At 40.4% G+C, this 26,922-nt stretch overlaps 1 protein-coding gene across 1 annotated transcript in view; it reads right to left on the bottom strand.

The window, feature by feature from the left end:
- Positions 1–10,343: 10,343 nt before the first annotated feature.
- Positions 10,344–26,922, bottom strand: part of nphp4 (nephronophthisis 4) — a 176,400-nt gene continuing 159,821 nt past the window's right edge. The window contains exons 23-29 of the mRNA XM_073470631.1: positions 23,002–23,158; positions 22,169–22,245; positions 21,798–21,883; positions 20,013–20,184; positions 16,939–17,118; positions 16,233–16,376; positions 10,344–10,585 (exon numbers count right to left, since the gene is read on the bottom strand). Of these exons, the coding sequence (XP_073326732.1) occupies positions 10,445–10,585; positions 16,233–16,376; positions 16,939–17,118; positions 20,013–20,184; positions 21,798–21,883; positions 22,169–22,245; positions 23,002–23,158 (957 nt within the window). The 3' untranslated portion in view covers positions 10,344–10,444. The remainder of the gene's footprint in view (positions 10,586–16,232; positions 16,377–16,938; positions 17,119–20,012; positions 20,185–21,797; positions 21,884–22,168; positions 22,246–23,001; positions 23,159–26,922) is intronic.

Raw genomic sequence — 26,922 nt, 5'->3', positions numbered from 1 at the left:
CCCCAGAAAGTCATATTTTTTATCTCAGAGATGTTTCCAGAATCTGTAATTCCCTTTCTACCTTTCTGCATGATCAGCCTGACCCGAGCTGCTCCAATGAACTGCACCGGGGTGGTCCGAACTCCAGATGCATAAAAATATACATATTTAAACATCTGGAGATGGAATACGCATGCAGACTGGAAAATGTGAACTCTTTGCGTCATCATTCACTTTGTGTTACCGCTCCTGTCATAAAATCTTTAAGAGGGCACTGGCCCACAATTTATCTTTGGTTTATTATCCGATAAACCCACATGAACTCTCCACTATACGGCTACAGGATTATTGTTCTCCAGAATCGAAAAGCAAACAGCGAGTAATGGAAGTTTCTCCTCTCTAACACAACCAGACTTTTTTTTTTTGTTCAGATTTATGTGGCACAGCTTTCAGTCTACCTCCCCTCCCACGGTACCAGCAAGTGCTCTCCCTTTCCGTTCTTGACTGCAGCTAATTTACAGTTTCAATTTAGTTATTTAGCTGACACTCCCATTCAAAGTAATTAACAGCGTAGGGTTCACAAATTGTTCAAGGACATTTAGAACTGGTCACTGCTCGGTAACGGACGGCTGACCCAGTTATAGGATGATTTCTCTCCTCTAGACTGCCATAACATTATTTTAGGCATTAATCCTCAGCTATATACTGAATTAGCAGCGATGAGCATTCATGGCTTTAGTGGGTTACATAAGGAGGACACTTATTGTACATTCAAGATCTGCAGATAGCAAAAGTGTGTTTCTAACCACGAGGTTAGTGAGGTTCCTGATGCTAGCTGCAGCCACTGCAGTGGTTTGAATGATTTTCTTCTGGTTTAAACCTTTTGATGTATTGAAATGTAATACTGCAACACAAAAATATGACAGAATGGGTTAGAAAAATGAAAGGGGATGATGTTATCTCTGTTTTTCTTGATGTTGTTTTATTCTTACAGGGGTATCACAAATCTGAAGCTTGACCATGTTCTAGTGGTTTATCTTCTACCTTTGATCTGAGCCTTCAGTAACTGTAAAGGTACATTGTCTAGTTTTGAAAGAAAAAACTCAGAAAGTTAGTATTTACAACATAAATACAAACTCAGAAAGAGTTATTTGATATATTTCCATATAAACAAGCCATCCTTGAGGGGACTAAGGTCCCGAAAACATTGTTTGAAATCATTTTGGTTATCCAAACAATATGGTTGCACTGAATGAAATAACCTATGGTAGATTTTGTGGAAACAACACAATGTCCCCAACAATATAACAAGCTCTCCATCCAGATTATATCTTTTATACTTGGTGATGACATTTTGAAATTGTTTACATTGTAGCAAGACAGTGTAAATGTTTGAAAGATCAAATCAGACATTTTGATTTTCTGCTTTATTTATTGCAATACGGAAACGTACAGGAATTTTTACCAAGTAACTTCAATAGAGGCTATGTATGAGATGTCACAGCAGGCGGAAGTCACCATGGTTACTACAGTGTACCACTGAGTGGCAGAAAAACTAATGAGTAGCAAGATTGTTGATATTTATCAAGTCCTGCAATCTTCACACTGAGCTTGAATGTCGCGAAAAACACAACTAAATGTTTAAGAGCTGAGTTAATTTGTCTTACTTGACATTGCATATCCTGCAATGTGACTATTTTGCATGTGCATATTGGGATGTTGATGCTCAAACAGTATATTTAATAGCCGTAATCATCACATATTTAATCATATTGTGAGATAAGAAGATCGCCTCATCCCTAATTAATCTCAATTAGGGGAAGAAAAATCTAAATGGACAAAAACATTTGTAAGAGGAATTCTTCTCTTCCATCCTGATTTTCACCATCCACAGAAACTACTGCCGCTGCCACCAGGCTTAATACTCCGTGCAGTTATTCCTGTGGATGTGCCCTCGGGCCCTGATGGTGGCTCTTCTTCCATTTCCATCAGAAGTTGTGCTAAAGGTCGTAACACATTTACTTTAGGGGCTGCAGAATATCTATCTCTGGTTCTCCATGCTGCCGTGCTTCGTGCCTAAAGCAAAACAAACTGGACTGAAGCAGTGGCACATTCCTGGTTTACTGCAGAAGCATGTCAATCCTCTGTATGAAAGATTCTTCTGTTCTGGGATGACACGCTGAATCTTTCTGGTTGCAGGCAAAAGTTTCAGGGTAGGAGAAAGGCCCTCTCAATTTCTTTTCCATCAGTGAAGTAGAGTAGAGCATTTTTTAAAAAGCTATTGGAAACCATGTCATGGAACTGCTTGGCATCGACAATGTCATGTCCTTTTTAAACCAGACTGTCAGCTGCCCTCTTCACGGCCCTTCCAATTCCATCCGGAGCGCCCTTTCCATGTGGAGTTGGAAAAAAGGTTCCATGTTGGCCTTTAAACCCCAATTTCAGAGGAATGTCACTGAGGAGGAAGATGTTTTTCGCTTATTCTTGTGTTGCTTGCTTGGAGCATCTGACCAGAAATGCACTGTATCGACTTAAAGATGTGCCCCTGTGTATCTCTCTCAGTGCGGGACCCCCACAGAGGCCCAATCTTAATGTTCAGATTCAGAGATTGTGCAGGATTCCGACTCAGCGACTAATACAACATATAAATTAAACATAGGTAAGTTCTGTCTGATATGAAGGCCTGGACTTCAGCATTTTACTTGTGTTTCCATGTCTCTGAAAAGTGTTCAGATAAAAAAAAATTGAAACTCCAAGAGGTCCAGTTAGAGAACATTTCCTCAAGCGAAGGTCAAAAACATCAGAATTTCTAACTTAGCATATAATATTTTATTTCCTGTGCCCCCAGTTTGGATGGGGGCACAGGAAATAAAAGTGGGCATGTTTGCTCAATGCTCTGTCCTTCCTCTAGTAGTGGCGCATCACATGAAGCTTTTAATAATCGCCACAGTCTCAGAGATGACTCATACCGATTTTAAACTGCCTGTGAGTCCATTCTTGATTAACAGCTCAGTTTCCGCTGTCTATTTTCTCCGACTGCTGTCTCTCATCTCGTCTCTTGTTTGTGTGCGTGTGCATCTGTCTGACTTGAATCACAATTTAACACAACACGCAGATTTGATTGGATGAGTGGTGTCGCGGGAGTGATTTACAACCCACGCAACTGGTCTGTGAGTTTCTCGGGCTGCTAGTGCTGCAAAGGCTAGAAATGCTTTCATACTGTTTTACTTTGTTTATATGTGGCGGACCCTGCCACCTTTCTAGCTTCAAACAGTGTTCTAGGGACCATATTTTCCCCTGAGAACAGCTTGTTTATTCACTTGTGGAAAACTGTGAGTTTGTATTATTACCTCATTAATATTGTCAATATTAAAATTCTGAGTTTGAATTTCTTCTCCAAAACTACATAATGCCCCTTTAATGCTAATCAAATTACACATTTATATTTATGGTTGACGCACACCTGATTTGAGTTTGTCAAAAAATAAAAAATAAAAGGAAAAGCTTACCAGTGCCTGAGCAGCATTCCCGCCTTTTTTGAAACCAGGAAGTGAAACGGGGGTCCTTCTGATAGAGCTAACCCGTTTAATGCCTGATTTAAGTTGTGTTTTTGTAGAAATCTGGGCAGACACCTTAATTAAAAAATATATTTGGAATTCATTTGGAAATGAAAGCAGATCAAGACATTGTATAAATCATATTTGCCCTCAAACATAAATCCTTTAAAAATGAATCAGTGTGTTGATAAATAATAACATATTTTTGGTAGTTCATGAATTGTTGCAATTCTCATGGCAAAAGAAAAATGTCTCTCTTTTAAAATCATCAGGTGAAATGAAAGAGGTTTGTTTTTTACCTTTATTTATTTAGGTAGGTTTCACTGGGAGCGATGTTTTCTCTTTCAGGAACGCCCTGATCACATTCACACAGTGACACATTCACACCTGGAAGAGCAGTTGGGGTTAAGGGCCTTGCTCAAGGGCGCCTCAGTGGTGTTCATGAGGGATGGGCAAGCGCTGCCTTTTACTTTCCCCACCCAGGGTTGCTAATGGGGCCGTTCATCACGACCCATAAAACTGAAGTGCTGAATGAAAAGAATAACATACTGACAGGTTTGTCCTGAGGGTGGCATTCAGGTCAAGTGGACACAGCTAATTTCAGGGGATTCTGGCAAGTAGTTTTTGATAATTTGCTGTGGATTAAAGTTCTTTATAGTCAGTCAGCAGAATGTACAATATAAAGAGAGAGACAAACAGAAAGCACACTGGCTACATTCATTTCAGTCTTTACAAGTGCTACAATAGTCTGATGTTCAGGCAGAGTGGCCATTTCTGCTCCATTATACAGCCTGACAATGCTTTCTGTTTTCTGTGGGCGAAGCATTTGATTGTACCTGAGCACATCTCCAAGTCAACATCCACGCCGCATTTCCTGTATCAGGGCATTATCTGTGTTATAATGGAAACTTAGAAACAAGAGAGACATTTTATATACTCAGGACAAATGAGGCAATCAAGAAGACGGTGGAAACAACTGTTATCATTATCCTCAGGTTAATGTGGGGAGAAATAGGTGGGCTGGGAGAAAGAGGATTGTAATGGTAGAAAACACGTTCGCTAAAGTAGCTGATGATAAACTCTTCAGTTTAAGTTCATTTGGATAATGTTCTGTTTCATGCAGATTACAAATCACGAGAAGTGTTTTCAAACTGAGTCCAACTAGGTAAGAAACAAAGCCACGTTATCCAGATCAGCTCAACTCCTGCATTTGGAGGCACCCCTGATGGTCAGTCCCTCCAGTTTAAACCATGAACGTAAAAATCAACCCATTGCTCTTGAATTCTGTGCAACCTTGCAATTTTATCCAATTTCCACATATTTTCTGCAAATTTGACCAATCATTGTAGTTTCCTGTGAGTGTCACCAATCATAGCAGCAGCTTTTCTCCGCTTGAGGAAGGTTTTACAAATATAAAAGTAAGTGGATAAGAGTGGATCAAAAATTCCTAACAGAGGTCGAGGTGTGCTGTCAACAGCTTTACAGACACTCTATGGGGAAAATGCTTTTTGGGCCACAGTTGAATTTTAATACCCCGAGTGGCCACTGGGCAAAACTGGAAGCAAGGTTGAGTGTCACTGCTGTTTCCAGGTCTTAATAGTAGACTCATGATGTCACCAAAATCACTTCCTTATTTCTGATTGTGAAGATAGACATATGACACGAGACAAGCAACACATAAACACACAAAAATGACTGCTTCTGCCTCAAAAAAGTCTTGAGAATGGCTGAAACATTCAAATCACAGACAGAAGTTGTTGCATTGAGATCTATTGCAAGTGCTGCAAGAACCGAGGCGACTCAGATTAAATATGCACTGTTAGTGCTGATGTTAATGTAGTGTAAATCACAAATGGATTCAGGCATGCTCGCCTGTTTGCGTGATAAACTGTGTTGTTGTGATATAAAAAACTACCGAATAAAATGTTGAAACACGGCGTGCAAGCTTTATTTAAAAAATAAGTTGGATGTGTAATGAAATCAGAGATGGGGAGGTTGCGTTTGTGTGATTATACAAAAAACAAAAAATTGCAACTATTTGCGCAATTTTCATGTATTACCATTTTTATGTTGCAAAAAAGGGCTAATAATGTTGCAACACACATCACAATATTTTTAAAAAGCTGTCATGAAATCAGGCATTTAGGATCAAATCCACACAAATATGGTAGGAAGGTTGTAGTTATAACTTAAATTCAGATGGACCTTCTGCAATGTACAGTGAATTTAAAGCAGTATTTTCATGTTACCAGAGTTCGGCAGTTAACCTCAAAATGTCCTGATCCTTCTGACCTGATCTTGGTCCTATCCAAAACGGCCATTTACAACACCAGGCCTGTTTGAGTTGCTCACCAAATTTGTGCGTGGAATCAGGATAATATAAAATACAGGCCAAAGACGTACATGATCCTCCAACCACCAGGAGATTAGTGCTGCAGCATCGAACACAATCAGGGAGCAGATGGAAAGAGAAGAGGAGAAACTCTGTTTCACCCACCATTTTATTTGTGGAATTGAGTTTATCCCTCTTTTCAGCCTGACCTATTTCTAAATGAAATTCACTGTATGCTGTTTACATACAGCGCAGACAAGCAAATAGAACATTGATTGATCTATTTAAGGGAGAAAGGATGAAATAAAGGACAGAAAGCTTTTCTTAGTATTTCTTAGATTCTCGGTTATCTGTGCCTTACGATAATTTCAGATTGGAGGTCATAGTTTACCTCGTTTATTTATCGCCTGAGAGGAAAAGGAGATTGGTGAGAAGGAGGAGTGGGACTTCTGCTGTGTGTGAAAGGCTGCCATCTACTGAGAGCTGTCTTCAGACTGGATGTGTGTGTTTGCAGTGAGAGGAAGAGCGTCGCTGCCTCAGCCAAACACATTTCCTCTTCTGCTCGACGGTCATGGCTGAGGGAAGGCTCGGCTGAGAAGGGTAACGAGGTAATTGAATTTCAATTTGTTAAGAGCTCCTTTTTCCCCACTTCACGTCCAATCTGACCCAGGTCCCCTCCCTACCCGAGATGAAACGAGACAGCTGCTTTAACTTTACCTCTCGTTTCATTTCTCTTGCTTTCTTCTTCCTGTTTCATTGTTTCAAAAATTCATATTTTTTATTCCTGTGAAGGCACTGACTGCACGTTTTTGAAAAAGGAATTCAAGCCTTCGAAATGATCAAGCATGTTGCATTTCCAGTCACACCCCAATCGCAGCAGGTGTTTCGCCTTTGACAGCCGTGGAAACATCAGTTGTGACATCACTGATCAGGGCGTGGCAAGAGGTGAACACACATCTATTTTTCTGCTTTTGTTTATTTCAGAATCTTCTGCAAGAATCGTCTTCCTCTGTTGTAAACTGTGTGTGTTCTCGGTTTGAATCGAACTGCAATAATAAACACAGACTCTCTCCTCTCCACTGTATGAGAGCCGATCCAGGCCAGCGGTGTACATGAGGAGGAGGGCTGGTTGCTAGGCTGCATATTCCTCCAGTTACAAAGCTCTTTGATACCTGCGTCGCTGTGTTCTCTCACAGACACGCACCCACTCACATGGCTCAGGCCAGGCACCTACACTCCGAGCACACAGACACGCACCAGCGGGTAGGCCTGGTTTTCTCCAAATCAGGGCAATAACAGGTAACCTTCCACCCGGCAAACATATCAAGGCAGCCTCTCCAGCGGGCAGCTAGACAGGAGCCGCCTCTAACCGCACTAACAAGGTGAGCAGACAGTGTGAGTTGTTGTGGCGGCTGTCTGTGCTCCTTCAGGAGGAACCGCCAACAACTGGACTGGCACTGCTAATAAGGTGTCAGCGCTGCTCTGCCCCTCACTGAGAGAACAAGCACGCAGCTCGAGCTGCTCCGAACGCGACGCAGGGATTAAAACTGCAACGCGTGTGAACACACCTGCCTCATCAGCCTACAGTGAATCACAAAGTAGGGCTGCGACAGAAAACATCCCACCCATACCGCAGATGCTGTGGACTATTTTGCCCAAATTGGGGATGGATGGCAGCACGAGTTGTCCTCCATGCGCAGCTAGTGAAGCCTGGAAACATGACGGCTGTTCACCGTCTCCACCCCAACAGACACAGGGAACAAGCTGTGCAAGAAAACTTGTGCTGCCACTTGAGGAATAGGTTTAGATATCTAAAGCCTGTCTTCACACAAGATTCACATGCAGTACGTATGAAAGAGTTATCTGTCATCTTTCCTCTGGACTGTGAATTGATCCTTTCAGTGTGACAGACGTGTAGGAAATAAGGCACCAAACCCACAGTCCTCAAGTTCAGCAGAAGTTTATATGAGGATTTAGGCCGGTTCCCACTCTCTGAATCCCCTGCCTACGTCTCAGACTTGTTCCGTGATTCATTCATTCAGTTACCCCTGGTTGGAGAAACAATCGAAGCTTGGAAGGCAGAAATAATGAAAAGTCATCCTCCTCCATAGTGTGGTAGCTACATACTGTCAATTCAGTCAAACTATCAGGCCAACTTAACTAAATCGTCAGGATAAATGTTGGCAACGTACGTTTCTGCAAACCACAGATAAGTTGAAACTTTACATTTCTTTTGGCTCAAGTTTGAATTTTATCTTTTGACAACAGTGTGCCTATGGTCTGGTTAGGTTTAGGCACAAAAAACACCTGGTTAGGGTTAGGAAAAGAGCATGTTTTAGCTTAAAATACCTGCCTAAACACGGCTGTAAATATCTTATTTTTTTGTGCCACAAACACAGCTCAAAATTGTCCGGAGGTCTCCTGAATAATATCCAGCGTTGTCACGCTTCAAAATGCTTAAACACAGTCTGGAACAGTGGTCAGTGGCCTGGCAGCCTTCTTGCTTAACACCACCACCCTCCCCTCCACCTCCAGACGTAAAAGTCAGGTCATAAACATGTAATATGAACATCACATGAAAAGTATTGTAGAAATGTCAATATAGTACGTAGCTTATGACATGTACAAATGTGAACCTCAGTGGTTTTGCAGAAACACTAACTGCCAATGTTTTGTTCTGGCAACTGTGCTGACTTTAAACAGTCTGGAGACATTTTTACATTTAAACTGCAGAGAACAAGAATGAGAATCCCTTTCACACATGTAACACACACAACAGAGGATTATCCCTGCCAGACGTGTTCTCACCTACTTGAAATACTCAGTTTGATATCGGCGAGAGGTGACACGTGGGTAGAGCTTGCAGGAGGAGGAGGAGGAGGACTCAGCCGTAATGAGGGCTGTCTTGGCGTTGATATCAGTGCTACATGTATTTGGATGTGTCCACAATATCAAAGAGAGAGTGGAGAACAATATACAGGCAAGCACAAAAGAGTACGAAGCAGCTACACACTCGCACGCTGTGAATTCCCCAGCCATGACCTGCTCTTTACGCACATGAGCTCAGTCGGACATTACACAGACTTTGAACTACGATGCCGGCAGGGTCAAGTCTGTTTAACGTCCGGGTCAACCGACTTCACATATACAGCACCTCCAGGTCAAGGTTCAGGGTAGCGGTGCATGTGTGAAAGGTTCTTGGGTTAGCCAAACCAAGTGGCAGTATTCACCCTCAAAAAAGATCACTCCTGAGCCTGTATGAACAGGATGAATGATTACAACAACCAATAACTCTTTCACCTTACATATGGCATACGAGTACTGTAATAAGATAAACTTAAAAAGATCCTGACTTATCCTTTAAGCCACATGTTCAAAGTAGCACAGAGAGTCTTTAAACATAAGAATCAAGTGTCAGAGGCTACAGGGAGCAAATGATGAAGTGAACACAGCTTTAATGTATATTTCTGTAGGCCTTTAACATATTAACATAAAGCAGAGACGACAATGAGGCTTCTGCTTCAGAAAAGATGTTGGAGAAGGTAAAGATAAAGCGCATCCGCCGTGGTTGCCGTCTTATTTTTTATTAGCCTCTGCTGCTGTGCTGAGGCTTATTTTGCAGCCTGCATTCTAATGAGCAAGCAGGAGGAGGGAGGGGACGGAGGGAGTGGGGGGATTGTGTAACTGTGTTACATAACACAATGTGCACGGCCTTCACTCTCTCTCTCTCTCGCCGTGCCTCAGACAGCGAGACACACAGCAGAGCGGGGAGGAAGAGGAGGAGGACACAGGGCTTTAAGAGGCTGCTGGTGTTAATGAGGGCGACGTGAAGAGATGTGTGCCTCGCTGGAAAGTCATACCTCATTACGACACTGTTTCTAATAATGCCGGTGATGAAGATAAGTTGTTTAGGAGGCGAGGGGACGTACGAGAGCAGACCCCCGGCTTGTCTGAGATTAAAACTCAACCATCAAGTGGCATTCAAGTGGGTTTGCAGGGTAATTAAAGTCGATAAAATGTTATTGCCTTCACCCTTGGACCACCTATTGTCAGACATTTGCTGGACATTTCGGAAGGGGACGGATCACAATCAAGATTTAGTGGTGTTGGTGGTTGGATTTTCTTTTGGCGCTGCTTTGCTGATAACAAAACACAAAATCATGTATATATTTAGTTACTTTTGAACATGTTTTTTTTTTGCACCCTAAATTTCTCTTAAATGCATAGAAATACTTTTAATTTCAGTCTCTACTTTGCTTTGGTGTATAGTAAAGTAAAAGTAAAGTAGGTGTTGTGTTCAAGTGTATGTTTGAAGTTCATGAAGCAGCACAAACCCTCGCATTCATTCATCCCTGTACAAAAGACCTGAAAACAAAACATAAACAATACATGTGATTACAAAAGAAAGTTTATTTCTGTCTAAAAATATAATAATACAAAATTCCAAACACCAAGTAGAAAAATTAAAGCTCATTTTTACTCATTTTAGTTCATTTAACGCTCAGAAAATACACCTGAAACACAAATCAGTCAACATTCAGGAAGCAGTTGTAACTCGCTGTATTCATGAGTATATTCACGAGTAGTTGACTTTTACACAGAACGTCTCCTCCGTCTTCTCCTCCAGGTTGTTCACGTAGACGAGGATCTCCATTGAGCCGGGACTCTGGCTGGGGGCGAATCTTAGTCCGATGGAGTAGCTCTCTCCCCCGCCGATCTGAACAAAGCGAACACAACAAACAATGCTTCATATTCATCTGAGCGCTTCCCGAGGGTGAGTTGATGATTCGTTCTTTCTCTTGAGCTCATAACACTGCACTGATTTAACCATGTCCACATACAAAGACTCTATTTATCCTCCTTCTTTGCATATAATCAGTATTGTAAAATGTAGAGGGAATGTTTGAGAATTTTATGACTTGATTTGATTTTTGGGGTATCCATTTAGTTTAAAATTAGTTTTATCTGTTCAAGCGTTATTTATCTAAAAAAACTATTAGTTTTACATAAATTATTATTAATAATAATAATTTATTATTACAGAGTCATGCTGAATAAAATGTGTTTTTAACTTCCCCTCCTATGATTCTGAATGTGTTATTTTGAAGTGTGGTGTGATGTCAGTCAGCTTCATTTTCCCAGAGATTTTGTGCCCAGTGGCAGACAAAATTGCAGAGTGTTTATAGTGAACCAGTCTAAATGCCTTAGTCGTCATTAAAATGTGTAATGTGTAATCAACAGTGACTTAGTAATGATATGTTAAAACTTCAAATTCCTTCAATGATGTGTTTTAGTCAGTGTCTACAGAGGAAGAGAAGAAGAAAAGTGAATAAATGAATAAGTCAAAAGGGAAAGAAGGATATTGCCATTGATACTATAAATAAAACACAGGATCGGGTTACATATATTATTTTATTTTATTATTTTATTATATTTATTATTATTATTATTATGTTTATTTATTATATTATATGATTTTTTATATATATATATATTTATATTTTATATAGTATTTATGTGTACAGTTTTTTATTTTATTTGATTTATTATTGGAAATACTTGCTGCTGTCAATATCCTGTGCTACACTGAGCCAAATGCAACAAAATTTCGTTCTGATCTGCACTGTGAGGTATACTTTTGAATGACAATAAAGAAAAGTCTAAGTCTAAGTCATATCTCTTAATTTGGGATGTGAGCATATAAGAATTTATCATGGATCACGATAAAAACACTCACAATAACTTGATTGTGGTGAATTTTTTTAATCAGGATGGGCATAATCATGACTATCCTCACACAAGTTACTTAAAATAGTTAAATAAGCTAGCTAGCGCAACAACATACAACACTATATTGATTTTCCAATGTATTTTGAATTGCTACAAGGAGGGAGCCTGCATCTTTCGGACAGGCTTTGAAGATTTAAAAATCTTAAGCCTGTCAACAAACATGAAGGCTCAGCTTGCACATAGTATCCCCACAAAAAACAGTTAAATCGAATGTGTGTAGATACTCACACGGATTCCAAACTAAAGAACAGGGAGATGAGGTGCATTAATATTTTATTTCAGATTGTTTGGATGAAAGGATGTGTCATATTTGTAATGCAGTAAAACATATTTGTTTCTTAACAAAATGTAAGGTAAAGTGATTCCAGTATACTCTCATCTATCGTGAATCGCAACTGTTAAGGACCCTGGTGTGGAGTTTACATTTGTTATGCACTTTTATATGCTTTTATTTTGTTACTTCCTGTTATTTTGAAAGGACTCTGAATGCACGTAAAAAACTGAATATGACGGTAGAAACCGAGCAAACGGTGCAGAAAGCTAACAGTAAGCATAAGGAAGGAAACGATGATAAAAGAAAAATGGGGAGAGCAAGATAAAGAGTTTAGCTCCTGTCAAGAGTGGCAACAAGGTATGTTAAGTGCATTTATGTGTCCAACAGTTTTGAGAATGTATTTTGCTAACTTTTGGTACATACAGAGTAATGAATTAAGGTAATGCTCTGTTTAATATGCACGTTGGTTTATGGCCTGCAAAGAACTAATTAAAAGTCTGGGCTAACTTCTTTCAATTGGATGCTACAGCAACTATTTTGGCACGTGTCATTTTCATATCATTGATACATCAGACAAGAGATCGAACTTTGAACCTTCACAATGCCCATGTCGAGTCACATTCCCTCCTCAGAGAACTTCAAAGACACATGCAAGCATGCACATGCAAACACACACGTAACGTAAGAGTAAAAACTTGTTTCTTCCTATCTTATGTCGGGTCATGATGTTCCATCGTTGCCTCTCAAACAGTATTTGTGTCAGTGACTTTGGAGCAACTTGTTCACTTCAAAACAGCTTTCCAACAGATTTGGTGTCATTTCTCTCATTTGTGCAAAGACACAACATTTTAAAACCCCCAACTTTAAGAGGGGCAGCAGGAATAGCACTGGTTTTAGAACAAGATACTGAAGTGCTAAAGTGCATCATGTGTTGTTGTTGTTGTTGTTGTTGTTTCATAGCAATGTAATAATTGTCCTGTATATAGAGTAAAGTTTATTCCACACCCTCGCTGTGGGTTTCCACTGACTAATATACAGTAACAGGGGGAGTCTGAAGCTAGGACGTCATTACATGAACAAACAGTTTGTTGATGATTTGTATGATTCATCCTTATAACCTCTTGACCTCATACTCTTTGTTTTTCTTCCAAATTACCACCTCTCCATCCAAAGTGCAACGTTGATGATTCTTTTATAATAAAGGCACACATTGCTTAAAGTTTTACTGCTTTTTTTATGTGCAAAAAGTCTTTATTTGGTCATTTTTTCCCTTCCTTCAGTATTTCAATCAGACCAGAACTGTCTTCTTGTATTTTCTGTAATAGCCAGCAATGAATATATGGGTCAATTTTGAGGATTTATGCTGTAATCTTCCCCAAAAGCACAGCAGTATTGATCCCTGCTTTGCTTTCCCTTCTGACAGCGGATTTTATCACAGCGGGGTAGTTACGGCAAAAAAGAGAAAAGTGTCTCCACATTTGCTTAATGCTGCGGGCACAGTAAATTCTTTATAAGACACCTGGAGCCTCGCTGACAAGATGGAATAAAACAATGGCTGTTTTTCACTCTCTGCCTCCTTCTGTCGAAGTGATGCAGTGTCTTCTGGACAGCAGCAGCGAGACTCTTAAATAGTTTATGTGGGAACAGACTCTCATTGCATCCCATTCATTTATCTGTTAATTTAAAATGCTGCTTTTCCATTTGGTTTGCCATTTAACACACCCCAGCAAATGAAAGGCAATGACAGCAGCGGCTCTGGTGTCTGTGCGTGTGAGTGAATCAGCCATTAGAGGCACTGGCACTGACAACATAACAATAAACCAATGGCAGTAATGACTCTGTTATATTCTCCTGTTTCGTTCTATAGGCAAACAAGGACATCATTCACTTGTCTAACAGCTGAGGAACGAACTGTCAACATGAGAGGCCTGAAATAACTGATGTCTCTTCCTCACCTGTCAAGATGACAGGAGAGTCAAAAACATATTTTCTTTGCTGATACAGTTAACACTAAAGGTTGCTGCCGCACACAAATGTTTTTATTTGTCACAATCAGCATGTCGGTCAAAACTTTTCCCTCAAAGTTTAACAGTGTGTTGCGGCGAAGCCAATTCATGATTTTAGCTGAGAGGGAACCAAAACTGATTTTGAAGCTGATAACAGGTAAAAAAAATGTCATTGTGTGACATTGCTGAAATAATCCAATACTAAATTGTCTCCTCGTCATGTCCACTGGATGCAGCTGTATTGCACTCTGCCTGCACTACAGCTCCATCATAACTGACGCAGTTTAAATGGACAAGACGCACAACAAGGTCTGTGTACAACAGGAGGCTTTTTTAGTTGTTTGTCTCATGTACGTCTGATGGAACAAGTACGCTTCTATTTTAAAGACATATTATGTAACATTTCTGCATTAAAGCAGCATTATGTAACTTTTTGTTAAAATAATTCAGAATCATTTTGATGGTACAGTGTCTTAACAGGGTGAATGGTGAATGATGTCTCTGTCTCAGACACTCCGCCCCTCTATCACTTGTCTCTGCACTGTGTAACTTCAGTGAGAGGGTAGGAACACAGTGTTACATACATGTTTACTTCAACATACAAGTTTTCAACATATAACATTGTTATGATGTAATGAGTTTCGTTTCTAGTCAGCGCCTATACATTACATCTTGGACGTTACACCTGGGTGTTGCATTAAGAAAGTGGGGGGCGGGCTATAAGTCGCACAACACCAATTTGTACATAATGTTGCTTTAGAATGTCTAAAAACAACTTGACCTGAATACTTTGGTGAGTTCTGTACTTATATTATCATAAATGTTTCCAACAATGTTCAAACCCAGAGAAATCTGTCATTTTCATTCACAGTGACATTGCATTTAATTTGGTCACCCGTCGCTATAACTTCCAGGAAAGAGCGAGAGGTTGCGAGGCTGCGTGACGCTGCTGTATTCAGATAGAAATAATCAATTCATGGTATTTTTACATTTCAAGTCTAATATTGCCTTTACACATGTGTAATTATACTGATTGTGAGTTGGGCTGCCAAATCGCAGAGAACCTACAATCAATACTGTGCCTGAACGAATCCTGTGCAGACACAGATGGAGCAATGAAGCTGCTCACGCTATACAGGCAATACAGGCTGTGCAGAGTCATTAAGCAACCTGTTCTTCAGCAGCTACATTTACAATAAGGTTTAGAGGTGTATTGTCAAATTGTTCTTGCTTTATGAGCATATTCATCATCGATGGGGTAACAGATGCTTTGTAGCTATACACTCCTCATTTTAATTACTATATTATAGCAGGTCGTTAGTTTTACCTTGCGCCTTTCTCTTTTGTACCAAATGAAAAGGATCACTTAGTATTCATTTTAATTTTCAGTACACATTGTGAATGTGGATGCAGTAGCCTTGGGTTTGATTTTGGCGGGTTTTACACTCTATAACAGACAATACATGGACAAACTGAAAAGTTTGTGGTGTCACTGTGAAGAGAAGAGGAGAGAATGTGAAACTATTTAACAGAAGCAACCTAATCATACTCACAAAAAGCCCCAGGAAGCGTCAAAAGCTCATTTTCAGTCAGTGAAAAGACTCATCGCTGTAGCTAGCTCTACAGCAGGCATTCATAATGAATACAGTTTGTTCTGTTGCATGATTGGAATATATTCTGTGAAATACTTTCACAGAATATATTCTGTGTGCTCAATAGGAATTCAGACTTAATATCGTAAACTGCTTGGTATTGTGACTTGTTTACATACAGATGTGATGTCATTAAGTTAAAGTAGGCGAAAAAGCCCAAATAAGTCTTTGGTATAATTTGTTAATTTACATTTTCCTCTTCTACATCAGCTTCCTGACATTATCATCACTGTCTAAGTTTAAGATACAGTAGAATTTTAAATGGAATCTGAAATGTGAAAAAGCTGTCAATAATAACTCAATTCCACTGCAGTACTATGATAGCTCTAAAACTGACCAGTAGGTTTGAAGAAGTGTCCGCTATTTACATTATTTTATTCTGAATAGGATTAAAACAAGCTGATTGAAAGGGACTCCTTCCATTGGTCAATAGCCCTCCCCTTTAAAGCTAATTACTTACAGGGTGTTAACTATGCAAGGTACCATTAATCCCATGAAACTACCTGTACTGATGCAAGGCTTCATTTCACTTCAACAACAAAGACAAGCTCTTGTCAAGGATGAAGGATCCCTTCGGCGTTAATCAAGGTATTGATTTCAGAGAGAGTGAGAGAAACGGCATGACTTCCTGTCTTATCTCACCTGGAATTTATCCTCTTTGAACTGAAGCAGGTCTGGATGGTCCGAGCGGAGCAGAAACGTGCGGCTGCTGGTGTAGGGATTGATGTAGGTGATTTTCCTGGAGTTGCCACGCCAGCCGCCAACTGGAACGGACACTTCAAACGCCTGCATACACACGCACGCACGCGGACAGTTAGTTCCATAACTGCTTTGTCATTAAATCATTTGGCCACTTCTAGAAAAGCTCCACTGTGCTGCTTATATATCACATTTTTCTCTCAGACCAAAAGTTTAGACTAATACATCACCAGCAGGACTCGAATATGAGAGGAAAAAACGTTATTCAGACACTTCACTGTAATGTAAACTTTGATAGGCAGACAGCACTTAGAGAGGGGATTGGCTTTGAGTACTGTCCTTAGCTTTCACTTTACACTTGCTATAAAGGGAATGGGAATGTCCGACTGACCCTGGAAATCACTAGACTGGTTCAATAAGCACTGAATGTGGTGCTGTGTCACCAGTGGCTTTGAGTTATAAGTTCCTTTAAGGTTTGAGCTGTCCATCATATCACATGAGAGCAGTAGTGAGAGCTGAATCTTAAAATCAGAGAATCATGTCCACATTGTTTGATCTGAGAGGATTGCAGTGCAAGTACTTACACTGAAGATGAAGACATAATAACAAACCACATGTTACCATTTTAAGCAGTAACCTTACAACATACCTTTGACAGTACGGGTCGGTGGACGTTGAGACAGAGCAGCCAGGCGGTGATTAACCGCCGGTGCTCCACGTCCACTGCGTTTACATACAAGAAGCGACTTCCTGCCCGCCATGGTTGCACCTTCAGCTGGAGTTCCTGCACTGCTGCAGGAGGCAGAATGAACACACTGTCTGGGTCCACCTACAGAGAAGGTAAAGGGTGATTAGGTTTGGCATTAAAGTATAGAGATGTTGTTGATTAGGTGTGTTGTGAGAATGAGAAAGACACAGTATGAAGGAAAAGAGAGACATTTTATAGGAGAGGTAAATATAAAAGGTCTAGAAATGGACAGAATTAATAGGAAAAGGTAGTTAAAAGAGTCAGAAGAAAATAAAGAAGGTGTACAGATTACAGGAGAGAGTGGGTGAGGGAAGAGGGCGAATGAGGTTCATTGAAAGCAGCAAAGAGAGGCGGCAGACAATGAAATGAGAGAAAGTCGTGGAAAAAGTGACGGAGAGACACAAGGATGTGAGAATGAGATTTAGTGCGCAGCTCCTTTTCAATCTGTTGAGAAAAGCAAAGCTATTCTCTGGCGGTGAGCTTTATCCTGTTTTATAAGACTCCTCCGATGCGTTCCACAGTGAGCTAACCTGCCGAGAGTCAGATCAAAGCGGCCGCTGATGCACACGGTGAAATCTTTTAAAAAAACATCAGTCGCGTTTGCAGCTCGTACCCTGATTCTTCAGGGAGAGAACGTTTGGGTCGTACTGCATGCACCCATGGTGGCTGTGACAGTCCGTCAACGTTTTTTCTTTTTTTGAATGTGAGTGAGTAATATGAAATGCCCCTTTTACAGCAGCTCTGAGTGAGAAGCATTGTCAAACCTTCTTCCCTCTTGTACCCAGTTATGAATAAGAAACGGTCTATGTTAGAAGAGAAGGCAATCTGACACTCCTGGAACATATTTTCATATGTTCAGAGAGCATAGAGGCACTGCAGATTGTGTCAAACTGTGTCCCAACATGACATGATTGCAGGAGGTAATGGGGGAACCTAATAAAATGAAATGACATGAAAAGACCCATTATGTCAATCTGCATTTATACATTCTAGATAATGACTTGAATTTTAACCTGGGGTTATTACAAAAGAGACTGTAGCCGTGCCATTGTTTCCTGCTGCTAAGAGAACAATTTGCATGAAATCACATTTGGTTATGCGGATTGAAAATTGCTAATACAGAAAAATATGTCAAAAACAAAGCTCTCAACGTCTCATTAGGTATCAAGGATTCGAGGTAAGATTTGAGCTGTTTTGATTCCACTTTTTGTCGTTTCTGTATGTTGCTTCACATTTGTGCCAGCTGTGTTTTGTCCCACTTAAAACACTGAAGTCATTTCCAAAGGGAAGACAGAGCAACGTAACTTGCACCAACGCCTCACTGCCCAGTGAAGGGCTTGTGGGCCAAAAATAAGATGTGGCCCACCGAACGTGCAGACAGTCAGTCAATTGAGGGAACTTGGGATCCTAGTGCGTTTTTGCATCCTAACGATACAATACATTACAATAAGTGTTTGTTTTTGGCCCACAGCCCCCCATTAAGTTTCATTTAGGCCCTCCAAGGGAACAGGTTTGGCCACCCAGACGTAGTTTACCACCTTAAACACTACCACTGTTATCTTTTTTCAAATTGCAACTCCAAATGAGAGTCAAGTATGTATTAGTGTGCGGCTTGGGCTGCATTTTCCAGTCAGATCCCGACCGAGTTCGAGAGAATTGTCACCAAGCCCAACCCAAAATTGAGTTGTTTTTTTTAACAACTGACCCTGACTCAAGCCTGACACAGTTATAGTACTATTCAGACCAAAGATCTGCGATGAGATGAGTTGAAACTTGCAACGATCTAAAAAGATGAGACGGTGTATCACCTCAATTGCAACGACTCCTTGTACTTTCTTGTACTTTTTGTAGCATCTTAAAATATGAATGAGCATGGTGATACTTTGTTAATTGCTACAGTTGCCTTTCTAGTATTGATGAAATGACAAAAATAAAAGGTGTGTGCATAATTACCATGGTTACAGCTTGCCTGTTTACCCTGATACAGATATGTACAGTGTAGATTACCATGAAAAATGCTTTCTGAGATATAAATATTTGTACATATATTTCATATATAGGATCTGACCGAAACAGATCCAAACCTGGACATCATTTGGAAATTTTTGTTAGGTATCCATGCTCTACTATGTCACTACAGTGCGGATGGGTATCATGTGTTTCTGGCGGTCATGAAGAATCAAATAGAACTTTCCACAAACCGAATAAACCAAATCTAAAAGGAACGGAGGATAGCACAACCATGTACAAATTGGGCCTGGACAATTAATCCATCTATTATCAAACTCACAATATCACCAAGTGTGATATCCAAATTACAGGAGCAGTAGTTTTTTGAAAAAGGTAAAATGTGTCACAATGTTCCATTATATCTGTAGCACTGTTGTGCTACAGAGACGCCCTGGCCTGCAAATCATATTATATCACACATCATACTTTTTACTCAACCGCAATGTCTATCAAAATAATTGCAGGCTGATTTTTTTTACCATCATAAAGCCCTAATAGACCCACAAATAATTAGACCTGATCCAAAATGTGGTCAGTGTGGGCAGACCCAAATAGAGACAAAGCACCAACACTGGCAGATGCATGATGCTCCACCAATTAATGAGCAGCTGGTGTCCAAAAGAGCAGCAATACATGTCAGTTTTCCTGCATATGTGCCTCAAAAAACAGATTTTCTACTGCAGTGGTTGTGACACACACAAGATTAGAGCTGGTAGAGGATCTGCTTGTATCCTCTTGGGAATTAGACATATTGATACACAGGCTTGACACCTTCAGCGAAATGACTAGACCCTCACTGATGTGATTAGACTAGGTGTAATTAGGAAATGACACACATTTCTATTTTGATATATGCCTCAGTAGAAATGTCAGTGCTTTCTTTAGGGACAACAATCAAAGTTACTGCGTATTTAACTCACTCCAAAATGTGGCTTCAGTGTTAAGTTCCTATCAAAGATGTGTACCTCAATCTCCTGGGGGTGCGATGAGAAACATTTGACCTTGCGAACAGCCTGCCGCCCCCTCAGCACCAGTGACTGACAGCTCCGCTGGCCACTCACACAGCTGACATCCACCCGCTCCAGGAAATGCACGTAAATCTGCCAAATCTGGGAGGGTGCTGCCATCCACTTGTCACTACAGAGAAAAATATCATCAAGAACAATTAAGCTGAGGGCCCCTGGAGACGCAGCGGGAGCAGCATGAGGTCGGAGATGAGGAGGGCTGATCCACGGCTGTGCTAGCATTTTAATAAGCAGCAACATCATCCTCCTCCTCACACTGCTGAAGAAGCAGGGAATTCAGTCTCAGTGGCCCTCGCTGACTCTGAGAGCTGTGTGTGGGAGGTGATGCAGTCACCTACTCAGCCCTGCTCTGTGACAACAGCACTCAAGGAGCATTTGGGGATATTTGGAATAGAAATCAAGTGATATGGGTTTTTGAAGGCAAACACTATATTACTAGTGTTTGATTGACAGTGCTGAGAAGTGATATTCAGCTGTTCTGAATGTTTAAACTGGTCAGCATTGCAGTATGTGCTCCTGTAATGCTTTATTTTATGGATCCTCTAATTTCTTAATAGCTTCCAACTACATTTACCAGCCCAGAGCTCCAGACCACCAGGGATCTCAAAACTCCCAGTTTACCTGTGCGTCAATTGGTTTGGTAGTTTGAGAGTTCTCCATTATCATCTTGTGGACCTGTCTGTAGAAGGGGCCATGTGTCGAAATGAGGTAAGGGGTCATTCAACTACTCTATTATTTTAATTTATATTGGGCTCACATGGTGCATGTTCCTAATGATGTTTCAGCCCTCAGGCCTTCCTCCTTCCTTGCATTCATAGTAGGTACATGTGTCTCACTTTTTTCAGTAACACTATAATAACTATCAATGATAAATGGTAAATTTATAGTTAATCAACCTTTAGTTAATAGTCATTTGACTGTCAAAAAACAATGAAATGCTTTAGAAACTATTTATTAAGCAGTTGTTAAAGTTTATAAGCATCAGTTGCAACTGTATAATGGCCATCCAGATAATGTTTATAGATGAACTGCACAGTATTTATTAACCATTGAAATGTTGCAAGTAAATTCACTCAAGTACTGTACTTAAGTACAGTTTTGAGGTACTTGTACTTTACTTGAGTGTTTCTGTTTTCTGCTACTGTATACTTCCGCTTCACTACAGTTTGGGGGCAAAAATGTTACTTTTTACATACTACATTCATTTTATAACTTTAGTTAGTAGTTAATCTTAAGATTACATACAGCATTTGAATTAATTTATTTTATTGGCAATTAGATTACAGAAAACAAACAAACAAACTAAAGATAATCTACAAAATGTCTGAATTTTGGATTTGACAACTGTCCAGGCGGGTAATCGATTTCTAATAGACAACTAATCTAATGCAGATAAGTTTTGCAGTAAATATGTAACCAGTCAAAACTTCATATCAGAGTGGAATTACTTAAATAAGAGACAAACATTGGCCCTGCATAACAAACCCACAAGTGATATTTCTGTTATCCTGATGAAGATGTGAAAGACTACAGGATGGGTTCTGTAACTTCAGGCACTCAGACCACCAAACCTTCATCTGATTAGTTAATTAATTCAAGTCTGTGTGAACAATTTAATTAGTCCAAAATAGAATGCTTCTTCAGGCTAAGGTGTGCGTGTGTGTGTGTGTGTGTGTGTGTGTGTTTGTGTGTGTGTGTGTGTGTGTGTGTGTAAATAATACGTACGTAAAAACCATTACAAAGAACATTTTTATGTGTGGACTGGGACTCCCTGGCACTTTCAAGTACACATCCTGAGGCTCCCCTGGTACCTGTAGAGAGAGACAGAGTGAAAGACAGAAAGATGTTAAAACACAGAGGTAAAGGAAAAGAAAGAGGCAGAAATAAAAGAGACCCCACACATTAGCACTTTAAAAGTGTATGGCATGGCTTCAGGGCAAGCCTTTGAGGGATCAGACCAACTTGCAACAGGAAAAGCCATGACTGGGTAGCCAGGATAAAGTGCTGGTGATGAAGCTATCAGTTCAGTAATTAATCCCTTGCTAATATTAGAGTGGGTTATTAGATAATGTAAGAAAATAATGTCAGTCTCTTACCAGCATCCTTGTCTGGCAGATGATGTTAGGGTCACTGCAGCGTACGGATATGCGAGTCCTGGCACTTGGGTCTCCAACTGGTTCACCCAATAACAAGAAAGGGTAAAAATGGTTAACATACAGACAGTAAAGTTCTGAGCTTGATGGTTTATATAAGCAATTTTTATGGGTTGAATCAGTTTTACACCAAGGCAATCTCAAGGACAAGTCTAATGTAATATATTCACCAAACACATCAGCATCGGCTGGTAATGTTTTCACCTTGTGAGTCTCTGTGTGTTTGTGTGTGTATGTGTGTCATCATGGCAAAAGTGGTCCTAGAGACAACGTCTGTGGCAGAAACTACCACAGAAACTGTTTTGAGTACTTTGGCAACTGTGTATATGTCTATCTGTCTGTCTGTGTCTCTAGTTTATGCATACGCGCATGTATACACATAAATATGCATATATATGCTATAGATGTTGTGCCATTTTCTTCATTTTATCCATTCCTTTTTTTTTGCTTTACATTTCCTGCTCTGGAAATAGAGATGCCTCGCTGCTGTTATTGCCCATTTTTCCTGATAGAAACTGTATTATAATGCAAGATTGTTTCAATTGATATTTTAGTAAAAACACGACAAAATAAAAGGCAGAATAGAATTTGCACATTTATGTGCATGTCTATGCTCCTCCAGGAGTTTGGTGCACCTACTGAAGATGTATTCAAACAATACTAAAAAACGCAATATTATGCAAAAAAACAGGATGCAATAAATCCTCCAATCTAGACAATGAGAGTGGGAACTGTGGGACAGGGAGTAATGGCTCATGCGAGATAACTGGGGTAACCTGTGGGGTCATGCCAGGGTGGCAGGCGGATGGCTTTCTTGAGGAAGCAAAGGTCGGGGTGATAAAGCCGGAAGGTCTGGTCGACAACATGAGGCGTTGGCTCCACGTTCACCTGGCAGATGGCCATTGGCTTGCCGTCTTCAGCTTTGAATGTAACCTGTAGAGGGAAGGGGGAAGGTCAGCAGTGTCAGCAGCATGACATTACCCTACTCTCTGTAGGGCCTGCCTCTGCAGTCTACATGTTGAAGTGTCCTTGGACAAGACACTGAACCCTAATTTGCCCTTGGTGGCTCTTCCATTGGTGTGTGAGTGTGTATGAATGGCTATCGCTCCTGATGAGCAGGTTAGCGCCTTACAGGGTAACCTCTGCCACTAGTGTATGAGTGTGTATGTGAATGGGTGAATGCTAACTTGTGTTGTAAAGCACTTTGAATGGTCTCTAAGACTAGAAAAGCACTTTATAAATACAGTCCATTTAACATTTACCATTTGCATGATGTCTATCCACTGCAGTGAAACAGCATTTACATCATAATGGGACAGTAAAATTCCTCAAGTCAAACTAATGAGTTAGAAGCTGCTTAAAGGAATTTTAATAACAGAAATATAAAAAGGAATGTTAATAATGCTGAGAGAATTTGAGTATTATTTATCTTGGGTATTCATAGTTTTATCTACCATTGTCTGTTGGTTATTTTAACCTTGTAATCAACAAAGTGACAACAAATTCTGAAAGGTTAAGGGCCACTACCGCACTGTTGGCACATGTGATGCTTATTGGCCGAGACACTGCATTCAGCACCACTAGTTCTTTGAAGTCTGTTTGGTGTGTCGGGGCCTAAAACCTGCCAGAAGTTTTGCCACAATATCTTAACCAGTGGTTCCCAACTTTTAGCTTGTGACCCCTTAAAACAACCTCTTTTTACTTGTGATTCCCTGTTTTAAGTTATGTCCTTACTGAGAGTGAGAGTGATTTTTCTTTCTCTTTCTCTGTTTCTCTGTTTCTTTTTCTGTTTCTTTTAAAGAATGTTTAAAGGCCCAAAAAGGATAAACTATCAGGTATTGAAAGAAAATTCTTTCTTAGATTCTTTTTATATTTGGACCCGTTAGGAGGTCAGTTTAGGGTTGGGTTGGGAACCGTTGATCCAAACCATGTAGTTAGAGGGAAATATCAAAGTTAACGCACCAGAAATGTTAAAATCATTGCATGGGAAAACTCTGCACACAACTACTTCAAGTAAAGAACGTCAAAGTTGAACCAGATCTTAGCGATGACCGTGGTGAGTACAATTATTTTGTATGTACAGATAGGAATTCATAGCCGTATTAATGAAAATAAGACCAAAGCTACTAATAATTTTAAAATTCTACTGTAAGGCAGGGTGAGGGAGGTCATGTAAATTTCAAGTTATTTTCTGGCAACAACTCTAACCAATTTATTCCTGAGTTCATCTGTACTTCTCTCCTGTTTTCTGTGTGGTTTGTGTGTGTATGTGACCCTCAAACAATACTGATCACGTGTCATTAGACATTAAGAGAATACCTGAGGTGTAGTTGCTTGACACTATTTAGTGAAACACAGAACTGACATAGCCGTGTTTTTTTTTCCTGAGGCAGTTCAGCTATAAACAACAAATACAGCTTCACATAAACAGCCTTTGAGAAGTTTTATAATAATATACACAAGAGAGCGAATGATGATGATGGAGCACGCTGTACACTAGAATATAAAAAGTTGGCTTCAATCCGACTACTGAAACCCCCACAGACCTGCTGAATGTGCTTTGAAGTTTGCTGCATTAAAATAGCCCTCAGGATCTGTGCAAATCAACACAAATGTGCTCATACATATACAGTGCACTAATTACATATGACTGCATATCATAGCTGATATATACACATATGCCTTTATAAACATGTTTGAATTGCTAACCTTGTCACGTACCATCACAGCCTACACCATCTTAAACTAGTCTTTACTGCCATAATTTATATGTTAAAATAATACACATAACTGGAGTCGAGTTTAGGAATTATAGACTGCATCTGACTGAACTGCATGATATGAATTATAAAACAATGGTACTTCTGATCATGTATATCAGTGGATGAGGCTGTATCTTTTAGCTGACCATCTGCCTTGGCCATGTTGCTAATACATATAGATATATAATTGCTAATAATTATATTGCGATGTCCAACAAACAGTGCAGCTTCTACAGTCAGCAGTTGGAGCTAAAAACAGCTTTCATTGGGAATTGCTAACAATTAGTGCTAAAGTTAAAAATAAAGGCAAGGGAACCCTAGTCTCCTCTAGCTTATATCTGAAAAAGTGTTGTTCTGTGTTTGGTGTTGGACTCGACTGGCATGCACAGAGCCCTGACCTCAACCCCATCCAACACTTTTGGGATGAACTGGAACACCAGCTGTGAGCCAGACCTTGTTGCCCGCATCGACCTCACTAATGCACTTGTGGCTGAATGGGAGCAAATCCCTGCAGCCAGGTTCCAAATTTGTTGGAGCCATCCCAGAGGACAGGAGGCTGTAGAAGAGGCATACTAACAATGTCCGGGTGTCCACATACTACAAACTGTAGAAGTCAATACAAAAAGACACAATGCAAGTAAATCTATGCAATACTAGGACCCTGCTAATGAAAAGGACCTTAATTACAGCAACAGTATAAATATGAGTAATGGCCTCTGAAGCTAACTTTGCACATTTTGGTCACTGATTCACAAACCCAGAGTTGATTCCTGCCAAAGAGCAGCTGTCCAAGTCGCTGATGGGTCAGATTTGCGGGCCCATGCTGACCTGCAGGAGTGGCCCATATCGGGCTCTGGTGATGTGTGCTGACTGACAGCAGTGCCAAAGCTGGCATCCTGACAGCTCTGCTGTTGGGGCTTGTCAGTTTTAGCGGGACACAGATTTGATCCAGACCTGACCTCTTTGACCTCTTGACAGGATTTTTGCTCAGAGCAGCAGTGCTGACACTGACACACACACACACACACACACACACACACACACACACACACACACACACACACATACAGGCATACACACACACACGCGCGCGTGCGCTTGGCAGACTGGCAAATATTTCATCACCCTGTGCAATGGGAGAGCTTCAGGGTACTGTACTTTACAGGAACAACAGGATTATTGCGAGACACTGCAGGTTAGCGCACAGTGATGATATCTTTTTTTTTTATCAGCATAAATGTGCTAATAACATACGCCTAGATTTGAGGTCACGTCTGCAGAGAGAGGGCAGAAACTTCAATTTGAATGGATTCATGAGGAACAGAAGTTAATTTTGGTGACAGCTGTAGCATACAGGGGCTGCAGAGCACATTACATCACATGGAGATAAAGAGCGCTTCGTCTTATCTGAACTACATCCGAACAAGCACACTCACATTGTCTCTCCTTCCTCTAAACTTCTTACATATTTAAACACTTGAGTAAGTGCATAAAATTGGAAAATAACTCATGAAAAATGCTACATATGCACGGTTCATTTGAAGCAGATTAGCCAGACGTGTCAAGCTGTCCTCCAATCGGAGATAGTTTAACTCTCCAGCCTGACATTTGCCAGTTGGAGAAGATAAACAATGTTGAGTACGATAAAAGTGATTTCCAGCATATAATTTTGCCTGACAATCTTGTCTGGCTAGCGTAACTTTTTAAATAGTTGACACTTCAAAGCGTTTCTTTGTGTCTGAGCTGTGACTGTGTGGGAGAGGAGGGTAGGAAGGAGGCGGTGCACTGCCACTCTGCAGAGAGTTGTCTGGGAGTGTGTGTGTGTGTACACTGGATGTTGTTAGACTTAGGGATGTAAGAGAAGGTTAACACAACTACATCCCAAATCAAAAGCTTCATACAATACATGAAGTTTAGGTCTTATCGTCATCTACT

Source organism: Pagrus major, chromosome 7 (assembly GCF_040436345.1).
Source record: "Pagrus major chromosome 7, Pma_NU_1.0".
NCBI classification, from domain to species: Eukaryota; Metazoa; Chordata; class Actinopteri; order Spariformes; family Sparidae; genus Pagrus; species Pagrus major.
This window is presented reverse-complemented; position numbering and strand designations above follow the sequence as displayed.